The sequence below is a fragment of the Ammospiza nelsoni genome, chromosome 3 (genome assembly GCF_027579445.1).
Source record: "Ammospiza nelsoni isolate bAmmNel1 chromosome 3, bAmmNel1.pri, whole genome shotgun sequence".
NCBI classification, from domain to species: domain Eukaryota; kingdom Metazoa; phylum Chordata; class Aves; order Passeriformes; family Passerellidae; genus Ammospiza; species Ammospiza nelsoni.
The window spans coordinates 67537033-67563526 of NC_080635.1; the positions used below are offsets into that span (position 1 = coordinate 67537033).

General features: G+C 37.9%; 1 protein-coding gene across 1 annotated transcript; it reads left to right on the forward strand.

Annotated features, from left to right (window-relative positions):
• Nucleotides 1–2039: 2039 nt before the first annotated feature.
• HDAC2 (histone deacetylase 2) lies at nucleotides 2040–26006 on the forward strand. Its single transcript, XM_059467794.1, has 14 exons — nucleotides 2040–2248; nucleotides 9382–9494; nucleotides 9832–9949; nucleotides 10831–10905; nucleotides 11211–11349; nucleotides 13108–13249; nucleotides 17528–17620; nucleotides 17719–17827; nucleotides 19273–19413; nucleotides 21269–21377; nucleotides 23465–23595; nucleotides 24476–24631; nucleotides 25363–25420; nucleotides 25624–26006. Exons 1-14 carry the CDS (start codon nucleotides 2197–2199, stop codon nucleotides 25652–25654), a joined length of 1467 nt encoding a protein of 488 aa, XP_059323777.1. The 5' UTR covers nucleotides 2040–2196; the 3' UTR covers nucleotides 25655–26006.
• Nucleotides 26007–26494: the final 488 nt, after the last annotated feature.

Genomic DNA, 26494 nt, shown 5'->3' on the forward strand with positions numbered 1-26494 from the left:
AGTTGGTATTTGAGGAGTTTCTCTAAATGAGAGCTGCAATTGCCTGAATTCGATGTTAGAAGACCAGGAATAGTCATTTTTGCCCTGAAAGCAACATACTTTCTCTTGATTTAGTGCATTTAAACCAAAATGTTATTCCTATATGAGGTTGCGTATCCATTTGAAACTAATTTAAATTTTGAACTTTTTTCCCTTACATGGAGTCCCTAATAAAAATTTCAATGATACATCACTGCTTTTATTGAATTCCCTATATGGTGCAATAAAAGTATTCTGATATTGAGCCAGCTGATGTGTTATTGTACTGTTTTCATAGAAATAATTATCAGGCAACTACAAAATGTTGAGTAACTTCATAAACACATGGAATTTCAGTGGTCAAAGAAACATATAATGCAGTGATTAGCCAATACAAAATAATGGAGCTTCTAGAGTCCAGTCTAAGTCTGTTCAAATAGTGGCAGCACTAAGGCCAAGATAAAAAAGGAATTTATTGGTAAGTGGATAATGTCGTGCCTCTTACAGTGTTATGCAGATATTTTGCTGCACTTTGCACCAAGAAACAAGCATCAGCTGTATTATAAGGTGTAGAAATCAATTTTGTATGTTATTTCTAATAGAGAAATTTCCAAATGGAATATTAAAAACTATTTTAAAATGCTATACTTCCTGACTACATCACAATATGGTATCCTTTTGTTAAAAGGTGAAGAGGAGGGGGGAAAATTCAGGATGCCCTAAGGCTATCCTTTGTGCGTACATGTGCTTAACAAACTTATTTTACAGTTGTCTGTCTCTAACAATATAATTATTTTTTTTTTTAATATCAGTTACAAGGACCCAGACTCCTATAGGTACCTCCAGGAGTGAAAGCAATTCAACCCTGGGAACAAAGACCAAACCTGTGTTCAGGCACATACTGGTTTTGTTGAGTGACGTAGGTTATACAAATGCCTTGTTGTCCAATAGAGAAGTACATATGGCAATAACCAGGGGGTTTTAGGCACTTTTAAAAACTCCAGCATATCAACAAAGCTTGGTCAAGCCTTGTATGAGTGGAAGTCTCTAAATATAGGCCTTTGGTGTCAGCTGAAGAAACAGTAAAGTTTAGTGTAATTGATGCGTCTCCCCAGACTCGGCTTATCAGGCCTCACAAGTGTTGAACTCCTGTGTAAATGCAAATACAAGCAAGCTGGCTAAGCATGAACGGAGTCATGGTTCTCCTTCCTGAGTTTGTGCCTGAGCTGAAGCAAGCAGAGAAAACGGCTGATAGATCTTGAAGACAAATTATTCAGATATTAAATGCTTCTTGTGTGGCATGCCTTGATGTTTTGGGAGAACTGCTATGTGAAGCATGCTTTCAACTTCCTCTAGAACAGGGATACTGAGGAGCAACACTTGCTACTAGGGCTGAGTACTGACAGACGGCAGTGCTGAGAAAAAAAACCAAAAAAACAAAAAAACAAAAGCAAACAAAACAGAAACCAGTTTTGTTGTGAATAGGAGTAACTCTTTCACTTGGGGAGGGGACAGGACGCGACGCCGCAGCCGGCCGAGCATCTGCAGCCGCCCCGTGAGGCTGAGGTTCGGGCCCCAGCGCGGCAGGGTACGAGGCGCCCGCGGCCCCGGCCGGTGCTGGGGGTGCCTGAGGGGCTTCGCCGTGGTCCCGATGCTCCACAGGGCCCGGGCCCGCTGCGGCCCGAGCGCGGGGCTCCCCACGCTCACTCCCGCCGCAGCCGCTGAGGGAGACTCCGCGCATGCGCAAAACTACTCCTCTTGGGGGCGGGGATACAGCCCCGACACCCGCGGCGGATCGTACCACTGCGCACCATAGGGGTGGGCCAGAAAAGAGTTTTCTCCGAAAACTCGCTTATGAAGAATCCTCCTCGGCTACTTCCCTGACTTTTGTGTATAACTAAGGAAAGATATCACGAAGAAGTAGGCAGAAGCTCACGTCCGCTCGCATGCTTTCTCTTCTCCTCTTCCTTCTTTCCTTCTCCTCCCTCTGTCGGCGGCTAGTTGGGCGCGTCCCGCTAGCTGCCCCTCCCGCTGCCGAGGGTCCGGCCCGCTCCCGCTGCTGGCGGTCCCGGCGTCGCGAGTTCCCGCTCTCCCGCCCCCTCCTTCCCACCCTCCGAGCCGGCTCCGCGCTCTCCTCGCCTTCCCGCTCCCTGCCCACGGCCCCGGCGCGGCAGCCCCATGGCGTACAGTCAGGGCGGCGGCAAGAAGAAAGTCTGCTATTATTACGACGGTGAGCAGGGCCGGCGCGGGAGCGCGCGTGCAGGAGCGGGGGGGCGCCCCTCTAATGGCCGCCCGGGGCGGGCTGTGTCCCCGGCCCCCGCCGGCACGGCCGCCCCTGCCCCGCGGGACGAGATCCCCTTTCTCCCGGCCCGGGCCGGCTCGGCTCGGCCCCATGGCGGGCGGGGGTCCTCGCCGCCTCCACCTGCGCCGCCGCGCCCCGCTCCCGCCGTCGGCTCTGCTGAGCCCCGTGGGCCGGCGGGCGTGGGGCGGCGGGGCCGGGGGTGGTGGAGTCGGGGGGGGTGCGGGTCGGGGAGCTGCCCGGTGTGCCGGGCCCGGGGCTGGGTGCTGTGGCTATTGTTGCCCACCCCGAAAATACCCACCACCCGCCCGAGCGCCACCCCCCCCCAAAAAAAAAAAAAAAAAAAAAAAAAAAGAAGAAGAAAAGTTGAGACACTCCCCTCCATCCGCTGAGCAGGGAGGCGTTGAAGCCGCTGCTGTGTCTGGCTCCTCCCCTGCAAAGAAAGTCCAGGCCATGTGTAGTTCTGGCACCTGGTGATTGTTGAGCTGAGGCCTTTCCGTGCCTCGGGCTTTCGTACCGCGGTCTGGGTACGGAGGGACAGGGGCGCTCCGCCCCCATCCCCAAAGCCAGCACGGATCAGAGCAGAGCTCTGGCTCCACGGGCCTCCCTTCCCGCAAAACGCGGAAAGTTGTGTGCGTGGGTGTTTAATAATAGTGGAATTTGAGTTGCATGCAGGCCCTCTGAGTTTGCACACTTGTATGGTGAGGATACGGGGGCTTGCGAGCTGCATTGTCAGTCATGGCGAAAAAGTGCTTGGTTTGAGATATTTTCAGCAACTTGTTTGCGGTTTTCTCTGGCCGCAACAGCAACAACTTTTAGTTTTCTTCGTGAGCTTGAATTTATTTAGCCCTTTTTGTACTGGGAGGTGAGCTGGATGGGCGGATTAGTTGAGAGATTTGATGAAATTGCCTCCTATTGTAACAATTTTGTACGATTGCATCTGAGGCTGGTCTTGGTAGCAGCCAGGAAACAGAGGTTGAGGATGTTCAGCCGTAGACCTTTGGTGTTTTCACCATTTTGGAAGTGAAGATAAGTGGCTAAACCCACTCGAGATAACTAAGGTTGTGTTGCTGTAGCAAACCTGCTATTCTTTGGAAATGGCAGATCTTGTGGGGCCTGTCTTGGCTTTTTTTTTAAACCACACTAAAGGAGGCAGAGTGGTGGTTGCCGCCCCCTTCTCTTTGTTGCTAGCACTGGTTCTTTGTTCAGCCTAAAGGGGAAAGGAGGCCCCTGTTAGGGATACTTCTGTTGAGGCTGGGATCTTACTTTTCCTAGGGAAGAAGAATAACTTTTCGCCTTGTTGAAAGAAAAACAACAGTGGTAGTTTAGAAGCTTTCTCTCTGAAAATATTTGCCTGTTTTAAAAGCAGTTTCCTTTTTGTTTATTTTTTTAATTGTTTTTTTTTTGCTTACTAGATGTTGATATATTGTTTTTCTGTGATTACTGGATTTCGGTACTTGATGCTAGCATTAGATTCCCTTAACAGTGAAAAAAGCTGTGCTTGTGAAGAGTGGGGAGAAACTGGAAGACGAACAAGTTTGGGGGTGGCAGGATAATAGTGACTCAAAGCAGTTACAGTTCATCTGTAGACTGGGATAAATGTAGTTAATAATGTAGAGAAAATAGTATCTGTTGTGCCTTAAAATAAATATTTTATATGTGACAGAAACAGTTTTGGAATATTTTTGATATCTCATTTATTTGTGTTGCCAAATCCAACAATTATTTTACATGTCTTTTGGAAAAAGGGTTATTAGAAGAAATTTTAGAGTTTATACCTAAAATAAATACCCTGATGCGACTATGTGTTTCATCTGGCAATTCTGAATATTTCTAACTATTGTACCAGCAAAGCCATTGAATCAGAGTGAAGGGAGTGTTTGAAGCCTTAAATAACCCAAAACAAAAAAATACTGAGGTAGTGGTAGATCTCTAAAGGAATGTAATGTCTGAAGTAAATTTCCCCTTTTTTGGGTCATAATTGGCTCTCCACACATACTTTTACTGTTTCTTAAAAGTTACAGAGTAAAAAGTCTTGAAAAGTTCCAAAAGCACATATGCTTATCTTCTGAGATACAATAAACTTCCTCCTGCTTTTTGTGAAACTTGGTGAGATTGTCATTTAAGGTTGAATTTTTAAATTAGCCTGTCACTTTTGCAGTGTATTGCTGTTAAGGTTTTTTTTTCCCTAAATCTATGTTTTTAATAGCCTTCATACTGTACTTGGAACCAATAAACTTTGAGTAGACAAAGCCTGATTTCATTACCTTGAGTTTGCTTGTAATAGGAAGTCAACCACATCCAGTCTGCAGAATCTTCATTGCTTGTGATCATGCTCAGGTCAGGAATTTGGCTTAAATTTAAACCAGAATAGTATGGGAAAAACTAAAATACAAATTAAAATACTGTTGTGATCTTAAAGTATTTTTCATAAATGCTTCTGGTCTTGATACAGCATAGCAAAGTGTGCTCCTCACACTGCTTAGAACTGTGCTAGATGTGGAAGGCTGTCATAGCTTTTCGTTTAGTCTCTTACCATGTGTGTTCGGGTTTTTGTCATGGTTTTGCAGCGTTGTGGCTCAGGTAGTTTAGCTCTTCCAAGGTGTTGTACAGCTGCCCACAGCAGCGAGAACAGGCCCCAGATGGTCTTTCCAGCTCTGTGCTCCTGCACAGACCAGCACAGCTCTAGAGAATCGTGCAGCAACTGGTGTGGTTACTGTGAGTTCGTGTATTTATTCCATGCCAGTGCACTAGCAGTGTTGTTTAGATTGGTTCTTGTGCATAATTTAGTGTGGGTGTTCAAAAGGCTCTACATTCATGAAAAGTTTGAGAGATCTGCATCAGTTTGTTGGTTCCACCCATAAAGACGAGACTAAACCTGTTTTAGTAGAGCAGTGTGTTACTATAGTGGGGCACTGTTTGAGTAGTACTTCTAGTTAAAGCTTACATCTGCAGATAAAATGAACTTGGGTGTTTTCTGGAAATTCATCAGGACTTTGCAGTGCCTTCCAAACGTGGTGGTGGTGTCCAGTCTCTGCTCAGGGCTCAAAAGTCAGATTTTTGCTACCCTTCTGCTGTCTGCTTAACTTTAAAACCTGAACAAAATGTCCAATCCTTCAGAAGCTAGTGCCATAATTTTAGACCTGTTTGAATAGCTGTTTGTTTGACTCATCAGGCATTGGTGATCTTTTATTTTACATTCAGCTTTACATGAGTTCACCCCTTTGTATAGCTGAAGTCAATTCAGTGTAACTGCTGCTCTTAAGATATGTTTTTTCCATGTGGTTTCCATTGTGGCAATTAGGTTTCTTTATATAGTACAGTTCTGAAATACCTCGCCATTTCATGGTAACTATACCTAAAATAAGCAGGATCCATGTACATAACAATTTATCAGTTATATGTTATAAAGTAATGTAACATACAAGTTACAAAGTATAAAAAAAGAGTGTAGATGTCATCTCTTGTCTCTTAAGTCAGTCTCTTCAGACTGCTTTGTAATGCATAATTTTAATGGTGTTATTTTTCTGTATGTCATAGTAACTGGGGAAACTAATACTTTTTTTTGGGGACATAGCTTTTGTTAGTTGTGTGGTTTTGGGCAGAATTAAAATTCCTTTAGGACATGTAGCCTCTTGTATTTTTTTATGTTAGAATATTTTCTGTAGGCCTTGCTCAAGTCCTGGATAGACAAACAGGTGTCTAAAACTCATCAAAGCAATCATAGGTTTATTTTTATTTGATAGTTCTCATCATTTGGCATGTAACTTGCATGAATTGAGAAGAAAAAAAAATTAAAAAATAAATACATATATTGAACCCAAAGCATGACAACGTGTATAACCGTTTTCAGGTAGGTCTTCTGTATCACATAGTGAACAGTGTGGAGCAGTAAACTCTATAGTATTAAATGGGCGCTTGGTTTGTCTCTCCTTAATTAAGGACTCAACTTTCCAGAGATTATATGTTGCTACTTCTCAATGGGAGCCATTTAGCTGGCATTTTTACTGATATAAAACACTAAATTTCAGTTTTTGAAGCCTTACTGTGAAAGATTAATAGATTTGCAGACATTTTACACATTTTACACATTTACTTTGCATTTTTTCCCTTCTCTTCCTCATTCAGTTACTTTTTTTTTTTTGTATTTTCCATGTGTTCCCACACTGGTGATACACGGTGCTCATAACTCTTCTGCATGATTTTTACTTCTATGTTAGTAAGAGTTTACCTTTATATTAGTAAGTATAAAGTCAAATACTCATGCTATCTGCAGTAATGATCTTGTGAGCTTGGCCTCTCTGTACCCGTTCCTCATATATACAGTTTTATGTACAGTTTTAGTTAGAGTTACTCTGGCAGAGGTTTGTGCAGAGCCAATTAGCTCCATCAGTGAGTGAGGTGTGCCATCCTCACACATACTAGTTCTTGCTACACCTTGCTTTTCTTCCCAAAGTGCTCTAGTAAGGCTGTGACATATGAAGAGGAGATATATAAATTTCAGGATCAGTGGATGGAGTGTTTGTACCAGGAAGTGCACCACATTCTTCACTAGGTAAAGGATGAGACACTTTTGACAACTTTATCTTCATCACAGTATGATGTCTCCATGATGGGTCCCCTTCATGATGTTGGTTGAAAATCAAGGTACTAATGAAGAAAGAGGATCTTTCATCTTTTCCTTCCTCACCCCTGCCTACATAGGCATCACTAATCCCTTGATACTTGATGGGCTTTTTGTCCATATGCTTTAAGATTTTTTTTTTATGAGGCTAACACCAAAACCTTTATTTGTTAGTGATACTAAGACCTGAAAAATTAAAATGGTATTGTATTGCCTGTTGCTAAAGTGTATTATATTGATATCTATTGTTAGTCACTATTGCTGGCCTCTAATACAGAAGGATCAGTATTCTGCCCGATACTCACCTACAGATCTTCTGTTCGACAAATAAACTCCCATTAAATCTACCAATGTGCTAATTCTTTTAAAATTCTCTTTTCTGGTAAAAAAAAAAAAAAAAAAGCTAAAAAGTGTGCTTGATTTATATAAATAACTGTATGCTGCAGTGTATGGCATATAGACTATGGATAAGCTAAAATTTGTTTAGTTGAGTATATTGAAGGATGTGTTGCAAGTGTATTTAGGAAAATTTGTTAATTTTATTTTTTCTCTATTTCATATGAAAAAAATAATACAATTACATCATACGTAAGATATAAAATAGTTCTTAATTGTATGCTTCCTCATCCATCAGCATTCTGAATAAAATGTCAGTGATGACTATAGAAGCTGAAGTAGTTAAAATTGAAATGATCTCTTAAAAACCTCAATTTTAAGCCACAGATGCATTTGTAATGAAGTTCCCTCAATAATATCACTTTATTTATAATCATTATTGTCCTAAAAATCTCAAAATTTAAAGCTCTTCCTAGCCTGAAGATTTTTTTAAATCTGGGACTTAACAGTACCTTCAAAACAAAAAGTGGAGCTAGCAAATGGTTGGTTTTCATCTTCTAGGCGTTAGTTTCAAAGAGCTGTGATAGATTTTTTCCTAAACATCAAATATATAAGGTATTCTTTTGTAAAGTGCTTGAAAATGTTTTTGTTGGAAGGAAGGAGTTTATTTATACTCTTAATACTTTTTCTCTTGAGCTGTGTGTAACCAAATCTATAGGCTTGCAATAAGTAACTGACAAAAAGTGCTTTTCTTCCACTTAGTACCCAAGTTAGAAGGTCCAAACTCTTCAAAGTTCTTAAAACTTGGTATTTCTATTGTTATGGGAGCTAGGTATTGAAGGGTAGTTTTTCTACATCTTCTTCTTATGGTACACTGGGTTACATCTGTTTTCTTAAGTGTCCTTACCCTCCTTGTCTCTTTGAAAACTGAAAGCTTGAAGGATTTTAGAATGCTTTGAAACTTTTAATCTTACTGTAATACTTGTTTTTCTTGGTAGCTGGTGATGCTACTGCAAGCTGACATTTACCCTTCCTCCATGAAGCCCATGCTGAAGAGGTGAAACTAAAGTTGTTTTGTAGTAGTGCTGCTTCTTACCTCTGACTGAAAAAATTTACAAAGTAGTATGACATTGTGAAAATAGTGTTTCTTTTGTTCCCAGTGGACAAGGCAGAGCATGTTGAAGGATGTGAAAGAAAAATAAAAAGTTCAAGAAGGTAAAGTTCAGTAATCCTATCGGGAAATTGGGTCAAAAAGTGAAGAGGTGTTTTAGAAATCTCCAGCTGAAAGCCATTGAAAACTGGACTTAATTTATAAGCTTGTTTGTATTTCCAGGGGCAGTTCTGTTTAAAATGGTTCATGTGTTGAGAATGTCAGTGCTCAAAGTGGGGTTTTGTGTGTTCTAACAATAGCTGAGCTCAGAAGAAAACTTACTACTAGCCCATGATAGCAGCTACTCCTTTCTTGGAAAAGAGTGTGAAATTTTTTATCTTAATTGTGTGCTTAGTTGGTCCCCAATGTATCAGGCTAACCTGGATTATAAAGTTTTTGTTAAATTATTGTGGATCTCCAGCATCAGGTGTCTGGTGAAAGTGTGCATGTGGTTGCCACAATAGATCTGGAGTTTACTTCTAGATGTAGCAGGGTTAGTAGTTAAGAACAGGCTGAGGATTGTATCATAAATTCAGCTCATGCAAAATGGTAGATTTTATTAGGGCTTCTGTTATACTGTGGGCTTCTGTGATGCTATGTGGCAATGTCATCAGTGTCTCCTCTTGATTTCAGTTCTGTTTACATTTTATTGTTCAGTTCTAGCCCAGTGTTGGGCCAGAACCTCACTCTTGTTTTGAAACCTTGTCTTACATATATTTTTGCTCTCCCACTCCTGTCTGCTTGTAGTCAAAGTGTTAGATTTGGCTTCTTTTTTTCCCTCCGTTTCTGACATAGAGCAGTTTTTTTCCCTTGTGTTCATTTTGAAGTATTCTCTTTGTGGGGTTTGTTTGTTTTCTGGAATCATACCTGTTTACTTATCTTCTGAGAATGATTAAGGGGCAATGAAACTTCTTTTGTAAAATGAATAGCTATTCTTTTGTGTATTATTGGCAGGTGATATTGGAAACTATTACTATGGACAAGGACATCCAATGAAACCTCACAGAATCCGAATGACTCACAACTTGCTGCTAAACTATGGCTTATACAGAAAAATGGAAATTTATGTAAGTATGGGCAACATGATGTCCACTGAAGCATTTTAAGTTATTTTTCAAGAGCTTCAAGTATTGTCACGCAAGTAAGTGGAGAGAGGTGGAAGTGAAAATAGAGAATATGTAAATAGTGTGTTCAGAGCTCTTTTGTTTAGAAGTGAAGCAGTATTTAATGCAGTTGTATATCACAACAGAGTAGTCCTTGCTTTATGTAAAACACTACTAGTATAATTTTCCTTTCACCATTTTCCCTTCAAAGTAGGTGGGACTTCTTTCAGGTTGTCTGTTTTAACACAGCTGATTTTGCAGAGCACTCTGATTTGTTTCTTTAACTTGTTCTTGTTATCAGCGACCCCACAAAGCAACTGCTGAGGAAATGACCAAGTACCATAGTGATGAATACATCAAATTTCTCCGATCAATAAGGCCTGACAATATGTCTGAGTACAGCAAGCAAATGCAGAGATGTAAGTGCCAGCATCAGCCTAAGTCTATGTGTACATGCTTTTATGGTTAGCATTGTTTGAAGCTCAGTATCCACCAGTACAGAGAAATATTGTAACAAGAGTAAGTAGCATGTGCCCGCCTTTAGCTGCACTTTTCCATGAAAAGCAGTCATCTTGACAAAAATGTTCTTTAAGCATATGTAAGGATTTTTGCCTCTCCTTTCACAGGGTGTATTCTAGATGTGAAATACTGTTGCTAATGCTAAGGCTTGACGTGCAGATTGTGAACTGTTTGTCAAAGTGCCTTGAAATCTTGCTTAAAAAAATGGCTTTTAGAATACTAGAGGAGTAAAAGCAATGTGTGAAAATGTGTTTATGTCAAGAAAAGGACTCATACCTCTTGTAGGGAGATAGTAAAAATTGTACATCATTCATGTTCTCCCTTTCTATTCATTTATTCCTTTAATTATAGGAATGAGCTCCAAGTAGTGTTAGGAATGCAGTTTGACAGCTATTATATCAATTTTAAAGGCAGTATTGTAACCTCTTTATGATGCCTTATTGCCAGCAAATTATTTTTTTAAGTAGTTGTACTCTTTTTAACATGACCTATGTTAATCAGCATTTCTTCAAAAATCTAAAAATTATCAAACTTTTTCTTTCAATGAGGAGACAAATCTTCCAATAGAAACTAAAAATAATCTTAAAATAAAATTTTAAAAAATCTAGTTTGGAGTTATGCTGTTGGGACTCTGCATTGTTTTCAGTGTTTAAAATAGCCTGATAAGTGAGATGGGGGAAAAGTAATTAAAATGCTGAATGAATTAGACAACTGTGTTATCCATGTGTATATCAATGCTGTTGCAATGGTATTTTTAAAAAATACTACATTTCTTATACAGTTAATGTTGGAGAAGATTGTCCTGTGTTTGATGGCCTGTTTGAGTTTTGTCAGCTGTCAACTGGAGGTTCTGTTGGTGAGTATAGGTTGTTTGCCAACTATTTTATAGCTTTACTGGGTTGATATCAGCAACTTAACATTTTGATTGTGCATCTAAAAATGAAGTAAATATAAGGGTTTTTCTATATATTTTAAAAATATTCCTATCAGTTACAGACTGTAAAATATGAGACATGTCAAGTATCTCACTCAGTATCAGTAAGAGATTTGTTCTAAATCAACTTATTTAAAAAATAAAATATGGTTTTATGTAGCAAATTTAAAGGCAATCAGAAATTTCTGACTCCATTTGCTTTTATTCTTCTGTGTGTCTTCTTACAGCTGGGGCAGTAAAATTGAACAGACAACAAACAGACATGGCTGTCAATTGGGCTGGGGGACTTCACCATGCCAAGAAATCGGAGGCATCTGGTTTCTGTTATGTCAATGATATTGTGCTTGCCATCCTTGAGTTACTGAAGTAAGTTTGTGATAGGCACGAGTTAAAATTAAAGAAAGTGTTAAATTCAGCTATTTAAATGTTTGAAGGTATGGCTTATAGTTATTATTTGAGTGAGTTTTCATAGCCCATGTTGAACTTTTACAGTTTCAATTAAGAAAGCTCCAAGCTCTTCCTGGTTTGACTTCAGCAAGATATTCAAAATAAAATACAGACAAACTGAAAAGATAACTAATAGGAGATAAATCCAAGCAACAATGCACCCTGTAAAACACCATATGCTGTAATTCTAGATGGTGGGGAAGGACTAGAGTAGTGGACTTTAGAAAGTGGATAGGCTTACTTGCTTTCTGTAAATATTTCTGTAAAGTCTCCCATTGCTACACATGGGGATAGAATAGTGGGCTAGATGGATCACTACCCTGATCCCTTAAAGCAGTCATTTGTACTCATAATCTTACACCCATTTGGTTTCACAATATGTCTTCTTGTTTCCTGTCACTTGATTTGTTACTGAATCAAACAGGAATATTCAGGGAAGATCTTGCACTGAGCTTCCTTGGATTATTACATAAATTAATATGGCTAGTTTTAATAAATAATGAAGTAGCAGCTGTCGTGCTGTGACTGCAAAATAAGAAATGAGGAATAATGAAGAGTGATCATATAACTGACTTGAAACAGTACTGCTTCACTAAAATTTCAAGTCCTGAGTGTTGCTTTTACTGCTTCAGAGGACTGTATCCTTACTAATAACACATAAATCCCATTTATTAGAAAAAATGTTTAAGGTATTCCACTCTTCTGAGTAGGACAGCTGATTTTGCTGGTGAGGAATGAGGGAAGTAGCTATAATCTGGAAATCTAGAGATGGAAAATGTTTCTAAAGACACTAAGATTAGTTAATATTAGCACATTAAGACATTCATTTTAATGGACAACATATATTCAGGAGCTGTCTACAGTCTATGAAATATAATTTTCTGTGGTCCAATCTTGAATTTTTTTGCTTAATGTGCTTGTGAAGGAAGGAGAGAATCTTGTGAATAGTTATGGGTTGTGTAACCATGGGAAACTGTCCCTGAAATTATGGATGCTCAAACTCTCAGTACTGTGCAAAGCATGATGAAAATGCATCTTCTGATGACAGACTTTCTTCTTTACTGGAAAACATAAAATTTAAGGGATACTTGTTGTTTCTAGTGCTCCAATGCTTAAAATAAAACACTGATTTCTTTATCCGTCTCCAACTGTCCTGAAATTTGCAGTATTTAAGAAAACAATAAACAGTAGTGTAATAAATTTATGCAAATTAAAGTGCAATACATTTGAAAATAAGAATGTGCCTTTCTCTACAAGCTGGAGAGGTGAAGAAGAAAAGTCAGTGGAAAATAAGTATTTATTTTTTGCGAGCTTATGGAACACAGACTGTTTTTGTAATTACTGAGAAGGCAGAAAGAAAGGCCTTGGGGTTAATGAAGGGGTTGAGTTCAGCAGATGTGAACAACAAAGCATTGTCAGCAAAAGCCTGAGGTATAGTTTCTACAGAATGAGATAGTTTGGGGTGAATACTAAATTCCTTATTTTGATGAAGATAAACTTATTAATGTTTTTCAAATGTGCCAAGAATTCTGAGAGCGTATGGTTACATCAACCAAAATCATCACTGTGATCATAATCTTGGATTTTTGTGTCTGATTGGGGGGGTTTTTTGTTAGTGTTTTTCTTGTTTGCTCTCAGTATAACAGATAATGATGATTTCTTATATGTTCTTTCTAGGTATCACCAAAGAGTGTTGTATATTGATATTGATATCCATCATGGTGATGGTGTTGAAGAAGCATTTTATACCACAGATCGTGTCATGACAGTATCATTCCATAAGTATGGTGAATATTTTCCAGGCACAGGGGACCTTAGGGTAAGGTCGAATATAAAATTTCATTAGGTGATAAATTCCCTCTTACTGCCTTCCTTGTAGATACTTTTTTTTGCACTTCACTAAAATAAGTATGTCCAATAATTGTATGCAACAGTAAGTTTTCAGAAGAAATGTTAGCCTTGAGTGATGTAGAGTTGGGGAATCTTAGGAAAAATAATACGGAATAGTAGAGAAATAAAATATTTATTTCTACATGAAATTAACACCTTCACTTCTGGATAAATATGCTGAAATATTTTTTCAATTATTATTAGTTTAATTCACACAGATTTTGGAGATGTCTCTAAGAAGACAGTGTGGTATATTTATGATTATCTGTGCATATCAATTCTGCAGCTACAGTGAAAAGTATCTGTTTACAGATTACCCTTTAACAGTCACAAGGCTTAAGCTACAGTTTGAATTTACTGTGTTCTATTTGACTAGTAATACAGTTGACTCATTTTGGGAATATTTCTTATGTCATGAAGTGTGTTTTGAGTTCTCATGATGCTCACCACCTAAGAACTTTAGCGTGCCCCATGTGGAATTGCGTACTGATCATTATACCTAGATTGAGAGAAGAGGGAGCATTTGCCCATGAAGAATTATCATTATAGCTGTTGTAGAATCTCTGGCAAAGCTGAGACAGGAAACCAATTTTCCTGGCCCTTCATATTAATTTTAAGTTAGTCATTGCTCATGTTAGACACTTGTCTGTTAGAACAGGAACTTGTTCCACTTCACAGCTTGAAAGAGTATTAGAAGTATTAGAATTAATATATTCCTAGCTTCAAACTCATAAATTAAATCTCTTTTATCAGAGGCACTCCTGGGATATGGCATTCCTCTGCTGTTAGCAACATTGCACATTAGTTTGTGCATACAGTTATAAACCTTTTTTAAAAATTGTGAACACTTCTAACAAGTTGGCCTGCAAAAATGCTGTTCTGGGAGAGAATTCACTGTTTTCCTAATACATTTTAACTGATTCATAGGATAACAAATATTCGTGTTTCAGCTAATACTCCTGAAAAGTGTATTTCCCAGCCTGTTGATGATTCCCAGAAGGCACAGGAGTGAGTGGAAGTTGAGCAGTGGGGTGCAAAGCATTCGGTTCAGTGTAGTTGTTGTTGCTGAATGTTATTATGGTTGTTAGATTCTATTAAACTGTGTTCTAAATTGATTTAGGAAGAAATCAGATTATTTTTATTTGGGTGGTTTAACTCGACTGGCCACAAGGTGGGGTAGTGGTGCTTCAAACTAAAAGCAGCTCAGACCAGGATGTTAATGATGTCAAGCTGTTGTTGCTGAATTCGGCTAGATTTTTTTTTTTTTTTTTTTTTTGGAAGGGTTAGATATCTTGGCTTTTTAGAAGCAGCACTTCCCGTTGACAGGGAAGTTTGTGGACTCTTCACCTCACCACACCCAGAACAAAGAATTAAAAGATAGCATAGTTGAAATAAATGGAAGACTATTTTATGGGTTTTGAGATTTATTTTTTCAGCAGTGTCAGTGAAAAACAGTATCTCAGGCATGGAAACTTTTTTCCTGAGCTGCTAGTTAGGATTTTGAAATGAGCACTGTCTGCATGCAGGCTCTAGCTGGCTTTAGTGTGATTATTGCATCGCCATAAGGATTTTTCCTATCTCCAGAGATTGCAAAGCTAACTGAACTGAAGGGAGAGCTAATTCTCTGAAAAGTCAGTGTTCCTTCTGGAGGCCAGTATTGTGTTGCTTCCTTCTGCCTAACTTGATCTGCCATTGATGGTTATTTTTATCAACTTTTCCAGCCAAATCTCTTTGGTTTTTTCCAATGGGCTGTTTTACAGCTTGTTTCTGTAATTCTTTAGTTAGCTGATCTAGTTTGCTGATCAGGTTACATTTATTTGATGCAGGAACATATCATGTGTCAAAGGATGGTACTGTGATTGCAGCTCTGTCAGTGTAGATGAATCTGAAGTTTTCTAGTTCAGCAGCTTTCATCCATTTTCTACTGAATATGTTGTTCAGTCTAAACTTCCAATGTCCTCATTAAGTTATTTGGCCTTTTGCATATCTTGGATGATAGCACAAATTTTGCCATTTGTACATACACATCAGTTGAGACCATAGTTCTTCATAGTGGCCCAGGTTCTGTGAGGCAGCAGTTTGATCTGTTGGTGAATGGAGGCTGCCAGAATGCTAAATTGTTTCTTCAGGTTTTAAAACTAATGCAAGCATCAGCTACAACAAAGGTCCATTAAGTAGCTCAAACAATTACTCTGTTTAGATGGAAGTTGTGTGAACATTTGACTTTGCTGTGTTTTAGGATAAGATCAATTTAATGATTTTTGGCTTTTTAATCTGTAAAACAAGACGAGGAGAGAAATGACCTCATGAACCATTGGTATTGACTTGCTGGAAAGCAGCTGTGCGAGAAAGAGGACTCCTGGTGCACAAGTTAACCATGAGCCAGTTGTGTCCTTGTGGCCAAGAAGGCCAATGGTGTCCTGGGGTGCATTAGGAAAAGCATAGCCGGCAGGTTTTGGGAAGGGATCCTGCCCCTCTGCTCAGCCCTGGTATAGCTAAATCTGGGGTGCTGTGTCCAGTTCTGGGTTCCCCAGTATAAGAGAGACATGGAGCTCCTGGAGTGAGTCCAGTGGAGAACAACAAATATGATGAAGCAACTGGAGCACCTCTCTTAGGAGGAGAGGTTAAAGAAGTTGACCCTGTTTATCCTGAAGGAAAGACTCAGAGTGGACATCATCAATACTTACAAATAGCTCAAGGGTGAGTGTCAAAAGAATGGGATCTGGTGAGTAAGGGGCAATGGACACAAACTGAAACACAAGAAGTTCCATCTGAATATGAGGAAAAACTACTTTAAGGGTGACAAAAGCACTCAAGTAGTCCAGCAAGGTTGTCACGTCTCCTCTGCATATACTGAATGCCCACCTGAATGTGATCCTGTGCAATCTGCTTTATCAGGGTGTTGGACTAGATGATCTCCAGAGGTCCCTTTCTACAATTCTGGCCATTCTGTGATCACCTCAGAAAATTCAGCATGTGAAAGTCTAGATGATTCACTCTGGGAAATTCTGGGTAACTTGTGCTTCAAATCAGCCAGAGTTGAGTTCAGCAGGGGTCTTTAGTGTCACTCATCTTGCAATACTATGAAATGTTAGTAATGTGTTATGGCTAAAAAACGTCAACTGTTAACATTGTCTGTGTTTCACTGGGCCACTTGTCCCCCTCCTCATCTTTGTCCTTTCCCCCTCACACCCTCAGTAAAAGTTGGTTACTGGAAGTGGCACATTCTTGATACATTCTCTGCTAAGGAGGCTTTGTTCAGGAATAGGGAAAAGTCAATAACTTTCAATAGGTAGTGTTGAGAAGTTTAGTATTTGTGTTGTTGTGTTATGCTACACATGACCTGTAGTTTTTCTAGGATATTTCTGCAGAACTGTTGTTTGCAGAAATAGTTTACAATCAGACTGAACAGGTTAATTCTCAATGTCTGTTCTGCATTGCTGTCTGTCTATCTGTGTTGGTGATGAAATATATGGAAGAAATGGGAATGTGTGTCAAGCTGAGATCTTTAGCTTTTAAGGCGATCATCAAAATAGGGGTGGTGGGATTCAGGGTGTATTCACTTGATTTTTTTTTATTTTTTTTTAGTAAACCTTTTCTCTTAATACTTAGGTTGTCTAGGAAAGCTGATAAGATAAACTACTGTAGTTCTTGGCTTGACCCCTGATGGAACTGAGAATAATTTGCATGTTTGTTTTTTGGGGGTTTGTTGTTCATTTAAGTCATCTCAGTTTCTTCAAGAGCCCTTCTGTAAGTGGCCCCTATTGGATTTTTCTTCTCTCCCTTTTGATGCAGCTACTTCCTCATCCTATGTTTAGGGCAATAACATGGTTTTAAAAACCTATCCAAGACCAAATCTTCTATGCAACACTGAAAACATGGACCTTGCTCTTCTTGGTTTTCATACTTTTGTTTACTTAGCTATTATTACCAGATTAAACTGATTGGTTATGATTTGTCTTTTTGTCTTAAATCTTTGAATTCAAAAATTGAGTGTACTTATTGCTATTTTAATCTTGGTGTCCAGCTACTACACTCTAAAATGATTTTATGGGAGAACAGGAATTGAGTAAACTCTGCCTCTTATCCCTCGCAGACATGTGTAATGGTACAGAATAGCTCAGCAGACTTGTGTAGGCTTTTTTTCATGATACCATACCATGTATTTTTGTGTTTGTATTAAAGCATTTATCATCTTTGCTTGTAGGACATTGGTGCTGGAAAAGGCAAATACTATGCTGTCAACTTTCCAATGAGGGATGGTATAGATGATGAATCGTATGGACAGATATTCAAACCAGTGAGTGCTTTGTTTTTTGTTTTTAGACTCTCTGAAAACTACTGGTTTTGTGTTTTCATGATGTCAGTTAGTGACTCACTATTTTATATTGATTATAGATTATATCTAAAGTAATGGAGATGTACCAGCCCAGTGCTGTGGTATTGCAGTGTGGAGCAGATTCACTGTCTGGGGACAGACTGGGATGCTTTAATCTTACTGTTAAAGGTAAGCAGAGAAGTGTCTGTTTGTTGTCTGTAACTTTTTACTTATTAGAAACCTCTGCCCTTCATACTGTTTTTCAAGATACTTGCATGATGAGGACTGGAGTCACAAAGATTTTGTTCATTACTATGATTTATCACTTCTTTCTTTGCTATACAGGGATGGCCAAAAGAAACGCAGAAGTTGCCTCTTTCTTTTTGTCCATCTAAAAAAGTTAAGGAGCATGGTTTTCCATATGCTTCCTGGCCACTCAAGTGATTCCCTTTCTTCTATGTACAGGCTTTCTGTAGCTTTTAAACAGTGTCCTGGAATGACAGGACAACAGTCATCTTACAACTTACAAGGCATCAACACTTACAATGATGGGCAAGTAAAACTAGTTAGTAGTCAGCTTAGTAGAACTACAGATGCTAAACATCAAACACCTTGTTGGGTGTAAATAGGTATTACTGAAATGACAATACTTCACTGCATTGTTAAATTTGTAATGGTGTTTGTTATACTGAGCTATATGTTAACCATAATTTTAATTAATTCTCATGGAATTAATTTATTTTAGTATTACCTAAGTTGCTGTCTGCAATTTTAATTCTCTAAATTGGGATGTTATTTAGCAAGTAGCAAAACTGTTACTGTTGTTGTTATTATTGTTATTGTTATTATAATTTTAAATGACAAAATATTAAATGTATGGCAAACTGTTGGTATGCCTTCAATCCAGCCTGTTTAAATCATGAGTTTTCTTGGTTTTGTGGTTTTTTTTTTTTAATGTGACAATTAGAGTTTTGTAGGCAACAAAATGCAGTATAGTATCTCTTGGGTCTGCAGTGTTTCAGGGTTCTTTTCTTGATTTGCACCAGGTGGCAAAGCTACTTCAGTTGCCCATACAGCTCAGATTTTTTCCCATCTTACATATCTTGGAAAGCAAGAAAGCTGCTGCCTCCTACAGATGCCTTTCAGTATGCTGTATCTCCCTGGAGTGTGTACTGTCTTGGCACCAGTTCACTCTGTAAGCAAGACTTAGCAACCTCTAATACAGGTTCAAGTTTAGAAGTAGGAAGGACCAAGTACTGATTTTGTTTTCCCTTCTTTCCCCCATGGCATTTGACTGAGAAGTTGTCCCTAAATTTGTCACTGTGTATGACATCAGTTATGAAAAGACGAAACACTTACTCTAGGAGCATTTCAGAACAACAGCAATAAACCATCATGCAAAGTCTCTGAAGCCTGGGATGGGTGATGTTCACTGTGTTTTGTGCATTTCTAATCTGTAGGTCTTGACTTCTTGTGAGGTTGTGCTTAGCTCTAGGGGGAGACATCTCTGTTTGAATCAATTCAGTTCTTACTTGTTAAGTGTGACTGCATATGTCTAATTAAATAGTTTGTTATATATTTTTCTGTTTAATAGATATCTTGCATGTATTGTCAACCCTCTTTTTGTTTTACAGGTCATGCTAAATGTGTGGAAGTTGTAAAGACTTTTAACTTGCCATTGCTGATGTTAGGAGGAGGAGGCTACACAATTCGTAATGTTGCTCGATGCTGGACATATGAAACTGCTGTTGCCTTAGATTGTGAAATTCCTAATGGTAAATATTAATATTTTATATATAAACAATCATGGGAGATTTTAAGTAAACAGCAGATATTTGTGTATCTGGTTGTAAAGCATCAGTTTAGAATAAACTAGGTAGAAAATTATTGCTAGGATTTAGCCAATAAATTTTCAGTATCTTATGCACTAAAGAAACATTAAGTATTTAGGGCTTTTTTTTATGCCTTAGCAATAGCTTTAAATGACTGAATCACTTTTCGAAAATTCAAAATACAAAACTTATGGAACCTTTCTTGTAAGTATTTCTAGTATGAATATCATCATTATGAAAGAATATATACTGCATTTTGATTGTGCTGGTGTCAACCTGTAAGTTGTATAACACAGATATGGTGTACCTAAGAAATTATTGACTGTGCAAGTGTCCATTTTACATAGCAAAAGTACTGTTTCTTCATTTTATCTGACAAAAGTAGCTGTGCAAGTGTATTGACTTCCACTCTTCCATTTTACTCAATTTTGGCTATACAAGCTGTCTTAAAATTTAAAACCACATAAAACAAATAGACTGCTTTAGAATACTTAAACACTGAAGTAATTTCTCTGAGGAAGATCCCTAAAGATCCTGAACTCCTTTTACTTCTGAGCAAATATGCTCCTGGACATGCTTTTGGAATGTCATTTACATAAAATTGCTGTTTGGAGTGATTTGTTGCAAATGAGTCACTGCCGGTTTGCATGTTGAACCGCAACTTTTGTTGATAACTTGTTGCTATTCATGTATCTCTTGGTGGATTCAGTGTTTCTATCTGATTTCAGCAGAATGCTTCTGTCTGTGAGAAAAGACTATTTGGAATGTGCCTTTCAAGATACATATTTTTAATGTCAAAATATATTCTTTGTCAGCCAAAGCTTTTGAAGGCTCAGTAGCAGTTCCTTATCTTGGGACTTCTTTTTTCCATTAGCATCTCCCTTTCAGTGGATTACATATATATATGACAGTTTTTGGATTTTTTTTTTTTTAACATTCCTCTCTACTTTTTGTGTCCCTGTCATCTTTAATCTGTTCTGATAAATAACCATGCATTTCTAAATGTTGCAATAGCTGCAATGTCTGCTTTCTATCCACTAATCAATATGATTTATCCTGTAACAATCATAAAGGAAGAAAGACAAAAGGCATAATTAAAGATGAATTTTAGTGTCTTATTGCTTAAAGGTTCTCTGGATTTTTTTTTTATATTTCTCTTACTTTATCTGGAAAGATACAGATATATTCAATACAAAATACTGCAAAATATAGCAGTGTAAAATAGCTGTTGTCTTGGCTATCTAGTCTTCATCAACTTCATTTTGGTGGTTCGGCATTCTAGTCAGGGGACCTTTTTCTGTGAAAATGCAAAAAGTGGGGTAAGGAGGGAAACAGACAGACTGAACCAGTCAGCACCACTGAACCAATGTCCAGCACTTAGCAAGGATATTGAACTGCCTAATAACAAGTATTAAACCTTGTCCTGAAGGAATATTTTGAATGGCTCACTTAAACCTTTCAAACTGGACTAACTGTGAAAACATCTACAAGAAATCATCAATTAATCTTCTTTTTCCTGCAGAAGTATAATTTTTAATTATTTTTTTAAAATTTTATAGAGTTTTTCAGTGTGTAATTGCAGTAGATCTTTCTCTTTGCATTTTGCCAGCAAATTTAAGTTCATTTATTGAATAATTTAGAGGAATAGTGCTGAGGAGTCCTGATGATAAGTATTGCTTGTTTGAATGCTTAGGGTTTGATGGTTCTCTAAGTAAAATCCTGTTAAATCTACTGTTGTATTTAAAATGTTTAAAATCTCTTTTTGGGTAACAAAGTTGTCCTGGTGCTTGGTTTATAGAGTTGCCATACAATGACTACTTTGAGTATTTTGGACCAGACTTCAAGCTTCATATTAGTCCTTCAAATATGACTAATCAGAATACACCAGAATATATGGAGAAGATCAAGTAAGTAATGATTATCTTATCTATCAAGTAGGTCATGTGGATCATGTTTCTCCACAGGTTTAATTATTAGGCAGTTTTGAAAACTGTATGCCTTTCCTTGTTCACTAAAAATAAGTACCAGAATAGAGCTGACGTGTTTTTCATTTCTGTCAGGGGTTTTTTGGAAGTCTCTTCTTCCAACAGAATGCATGCTTATGAAGTCTTATGACTATAAAAATGAAAGTTTATGACCCAGCTTGGATTTTTTCTTTTTCCAGCATATGAAAAGATGACTGTTTTACTTAGATTCCTATTGTAATTTTGCAGAAACTTTATCCTGCCAGGAAAGAAGCTGGTGTGCCATGATGACTAGGATTTCTAATTCTCAGCTCCATGTCTAAACATGGACTGAGAATGTTATTCTTTGTAGCTGTCAGTTGCAAAAATAAAAAGTCATATGCAAGCTCGAAAATCCAAAACTCTGGAAAGACTGATATGTGTGCAGGCAATCGAGTGGCTGTGATTTGACAAATCCACAAGGTTCGATCAGTGCTCATTGATAAGCTATGGTGGTTGTGTATTTTTAGGCTGTGCCACTTTTGATGCTTAGTTTTTTTCCTCCTCTCATCTCGACATTTTCACTGAAAACAAATATTTTACTTCAGGGGTGAAGTAACGCATACATAAAACCAACTTTGTGCTAAACTGGTAGGATGCAATTGGTTAGCCTGAAGTACTCTTGGCTTACTGTGCTTTGTCCTTGCTCTGGGTTTAAAAGAATGAACTTCCACCCCTGCCCCAAGTTTTAACAGGCTGTTAACAGTACAAATTCTTTTGATAATTAAAAATAGCTGAATAAAGATGTGAAATTGCATGTATAAGTTTACCAACACCTGCTATAACCTTTAAAACTGTCAAATTGCAAATTTTACCAAAGCTGTTAAAATACTAATTTTTAAGTGATTGGTATACAGACTATGATGGGTGTTCGTAGCACAACAATATCAATCACAATCAAATGAAAGGAGTTTAAAATGTGTGATGGGAAAAAAAGCCCATTTATTTTTTGTTAATATAATTGTTCAAAATTTCTCAGCAGTAATGTAGTTTTCCAGCTGGTGATCTGCCAGGCTGCTTGCTGTATGGTATATATTGTTGAACTTTTGTGGTACAAGTAGGCTACAAAACTTGCTGCTACAATCCCAGGCAGAGATTGCTCTCTGTCAATAGAAAAAACACAGTCTCACTGTCTTGTACTAGCACCCACAAGATCAAAGACTCATTTTGGAGACTCCTCCTTCAGTTCATTGTGTTCTTCACAGACACCTGGCTTTAGGGAGCTCCCATGCATGGCAAAACTACTCTGCCAGGTCATGTGATTTAAACAGAGGCAGAGACTCTCAAGATTCAAAAAAAGTACCAGTTACCTTTTAGCCCTTCAAATTGTGCAGAAGAATGCTAAGATAATTGTTGCAAATGCTGATATTTGATGCTTCCCAAGCCTGCCTTTCTACTTTTACTTTGGAATGATAGTTTTGAGTCCCAAAAGAAGCCCAGTATCCTATTTTCTGGCACATAGTGCTTTGGAGTATATACTCTATCAGGCTGCTTAGACAGAACAGAACTTGTCTCTGTTCTTCTTGAAAAAGCCGATAAGGAAACATATCCAGATGAATTAATTTTGTCATTGCTGCTCACAGTTGGGAAGTCTTCATGCTTTTAAGTGTCTGACTGTTTTCTAAGAAACTAGAGAATAGTGCATTTATCTAACTAAATGCTCTAGCTTATTACAGAGTAGTGCTGACACCAGTTTAGCCCACATGGGCAGTACTTGTACTTGACCCTGTAGGGAATTAACAATGGAAGTTGATTGAAATATGTATCTGTAAAGTACAAAGAAAATGATGTTCAAGTACACTGTGGATACTAATGATCTCATAGGGATGGAAAACTTCCTGAACTTGACAATCTAATTTTTTTAAATGAAAAATGAAGCTGACTCTAAAGCAAAGCCAGGTTAACTTTGAATGCAGAGTTCAGACCTTTATAGAAATCCAAGGAAGTGCTACTGCTGTGTAGTAATAACTTTTCTTGTCTGTTACTCGCAGGCAACGCTTATTTGAGAACTTGCGCATGTTACCTCACGCACCTGGCGTACAGATGCAGGCCATTCCTGAAGATGCTGTTCATGAAGACAGTGGAGATGAGGATGGAGAAGATCCAGACAAACGCATTTCTAGTAAGAAATTATGCTCTTCATGATAGAACGTGTCTATAGTTGTTATGGATTTAATTGCTCAGAACCTAAGTTGTAGTAGTGTGCAGTATTGGAAGACTGGACCTTTTGTTTCCTGAATAAAAAATTTTGCCTCTGGTCTGCCACTTTGGTGTTTTTAAGGTGACATCCACATGCACATTTGAACCTCTTAAAGGGTCTAATGAAGTGCTGGAAGAGCCCTGTGTTTTTGCATCTTGTGGAACAGCATGGCTATTTCAAATCTATAATAGATATTTCAGAAGGCTTCATGAGTATTAACTAAAGAAACAGTAATCTACTTTGTTTGTGACTAACAAAAGACAGAAACTATGTTTCCCTTTAGGTAATATGAGATACAATGTTTAAAGGGAAAAAAAGCCTTTTATTTTCTTTGTTGTGAGACAGATTTTCCATATTTGCGACACTATCCTTGACTTTATAAGTCATACCCCTTCCATGAACTTTGAGTTCTTCTTGAGCTATGGCCAAGAGTTTCCTGCTACCTTTAGTCTTTTTTGATGGAGATTAGAATAATTCTATAACCTCTTATTAGTGCACCATCCATTTGCTGAACTGTTGAAATAATTTTTTCTCCTGTGATTTAGTTTTCAGTATTTGAAGTTTTATTTGATACATGGTAAAATATTCCCACCCTCCCCCTGTGTTTCTGCAAACCTGTTTTTTGGATGTTATTGTGTGAGTCCCAGGGTATCTTGAAAAATAAGTGGATTTCACTGTAATTTAGTTTATCAGCATTACATGATTACAGTATATTACTACTCATTCTTAGTTTGATAGTTTTTTATTAGGCCTGTTGTAGTTGGACTTTTTGATTAATTAATGCCATAAATCTGAATCCTAGTTCGAGCCTCTGATAAGCGCATAGCCTGTGATGAAGAGTTTTCAGATTCTGAAGATGAAGGGGAAGGTGGACGACGAAATGTTGCAGATCATAAGAAAGGAGCGAAGAAAGCCAGAATAGAAGAAGACAAAAAGGAGACTGAGGACAAAAAAGCAGGTAGGACTGCAGTGAGGTTTCATCCTGTATTTTAGAACTGCAAATGTCAGTCCTGCCAGAAGAGAGATGTGTTATCTGGTAACAAGAAGAGAGATGTTTTATCTGGTAACAGTTAATTTGCTGTTGAGATGACATATTCTTTTCCATCATTTTCAAATCATCTATTTTAAATTAATCAGTTTCAAGATACAGTTATTCAGACTAGTACAATATTTTCAGGCAAGGGTTATTGTTTCTTCCCCACAAGTTGAAGTCTTAGAGTTAGGGATTTGTATGACTTAATGAAAATAGAGATGAAAAAATATACATTGGACAAAACATTTGTTTCTGTTTGCTTTTGTGGGGTGAGCCAGCTCGTTTCTCTGGAACAGAAACCAGATAGGCTTCTGGGGACAGTGTAATTCCAAGGACTCTTGATTTTTCTAAGAACTGGATACATCTTGAGCTCAGGGGAACTCCAGATCTCATTACTGCATGCCATCATTATGGCCAGTGAGAGAGACCTTGCCTTGAGGCATTCTGAATCACTTGGCATTGTGCCCAGACCTCTCCTTTGGATGGGTGCATTTAACACTACACTTTAATATGTAACTAGTGACTTCTTTTAAAAGCCAGTTTCCTCTGGCTAGAAATACAAACAAAATAATAAACGTAGTCATGGTCTTTACCTCTTAAGTATTTTAAGGCTTTCTTGCATCTTTTGGTATATTTAAAATCTTGTGATTTTTCAGATGTTAAGGAGGAGGATAAAGCCAAGGACAGCAGTGGTGAAAAGACAGATGCCAAAGGGTAAGCACTAATTAATTATCAATCACATTTTGTGCAGAGTGTTTGTTAAGTCAGTACTGTGTCATATTTTTCAGTTCTGTGGAGATCACTTTCAGTTCCTCATACTACTAAATATTTTAGAATTATGACTAGTAATTTAAAATTGCATTTCTAAATCAGTTAATTAAGAAAATAAAACAGTACTTTTTTTTGCTTTTGTACAGAGCAAAATCAGAACAGCTCAGCAACCCTTGAACAAAAGATAGCCTCTCATCAGTTGCAGAACATAATACTAGAGTCTGAGAATACCCAAAAGGAGAAAAGTTTTCGTATGGAGAGAGACTGCTGATTTCATTTTGTACTATTTGGCATGGACTGTATTTATTTTCAAATGGCTTTGTTCTGTTTTTTGGCAAGTTGTATTGTGAGTTTTCTAATTATGAGGCAAAAATTCCTTTCTTCACCATGCTTTATGTAATAGTATTTAAAAATGGATGTGAGTTATTATGTTAAATGTCTAAACTGATCTATTAAAGTAATTTGCCTTTCCTGAGCTGATTTTACCTTTTTTGTAATTTTATCTTTATTAAAAAAAAAAAAAATTGCACGTGGTTGTCTTTTGTCCATCATTGACCTCCAAAGAGGAAAAACTGTATAAATTAGGCAGACTTATCTGTGAGTACCTAGTGAGTTTAAATGGACAGCTGGCAAACAGGCAAGTTGAGCTGTGCTGCTTTCCTTGACTCCACACATTCCAGCAGTTCCTACATGAGATGCAAACACATGTATGGGTATACAAGTGAGATTTGAACAGGCTGAATAAACTGGTGAAGGGATGCTGGAATAACCTCATTGTGTGAACTCTCATTTTAATGTGAATGTTTAAAGCTCTGCAGTCACATGCCTTGTACTGTCTAAGAACCTTTCCCACCATCAGAATCCGCCTAAAAAATGATTCATTTGCTGTTCATGAAATCAGTATATGGTCATCTTGCAAAGCTTGCAATATAGCAAGAGAACATTTGGATTTAACTTAAAATTCATTGTAGTTTTTCTACAAATATGAGCAACATAAAACTTTCTCACCCTTACAGA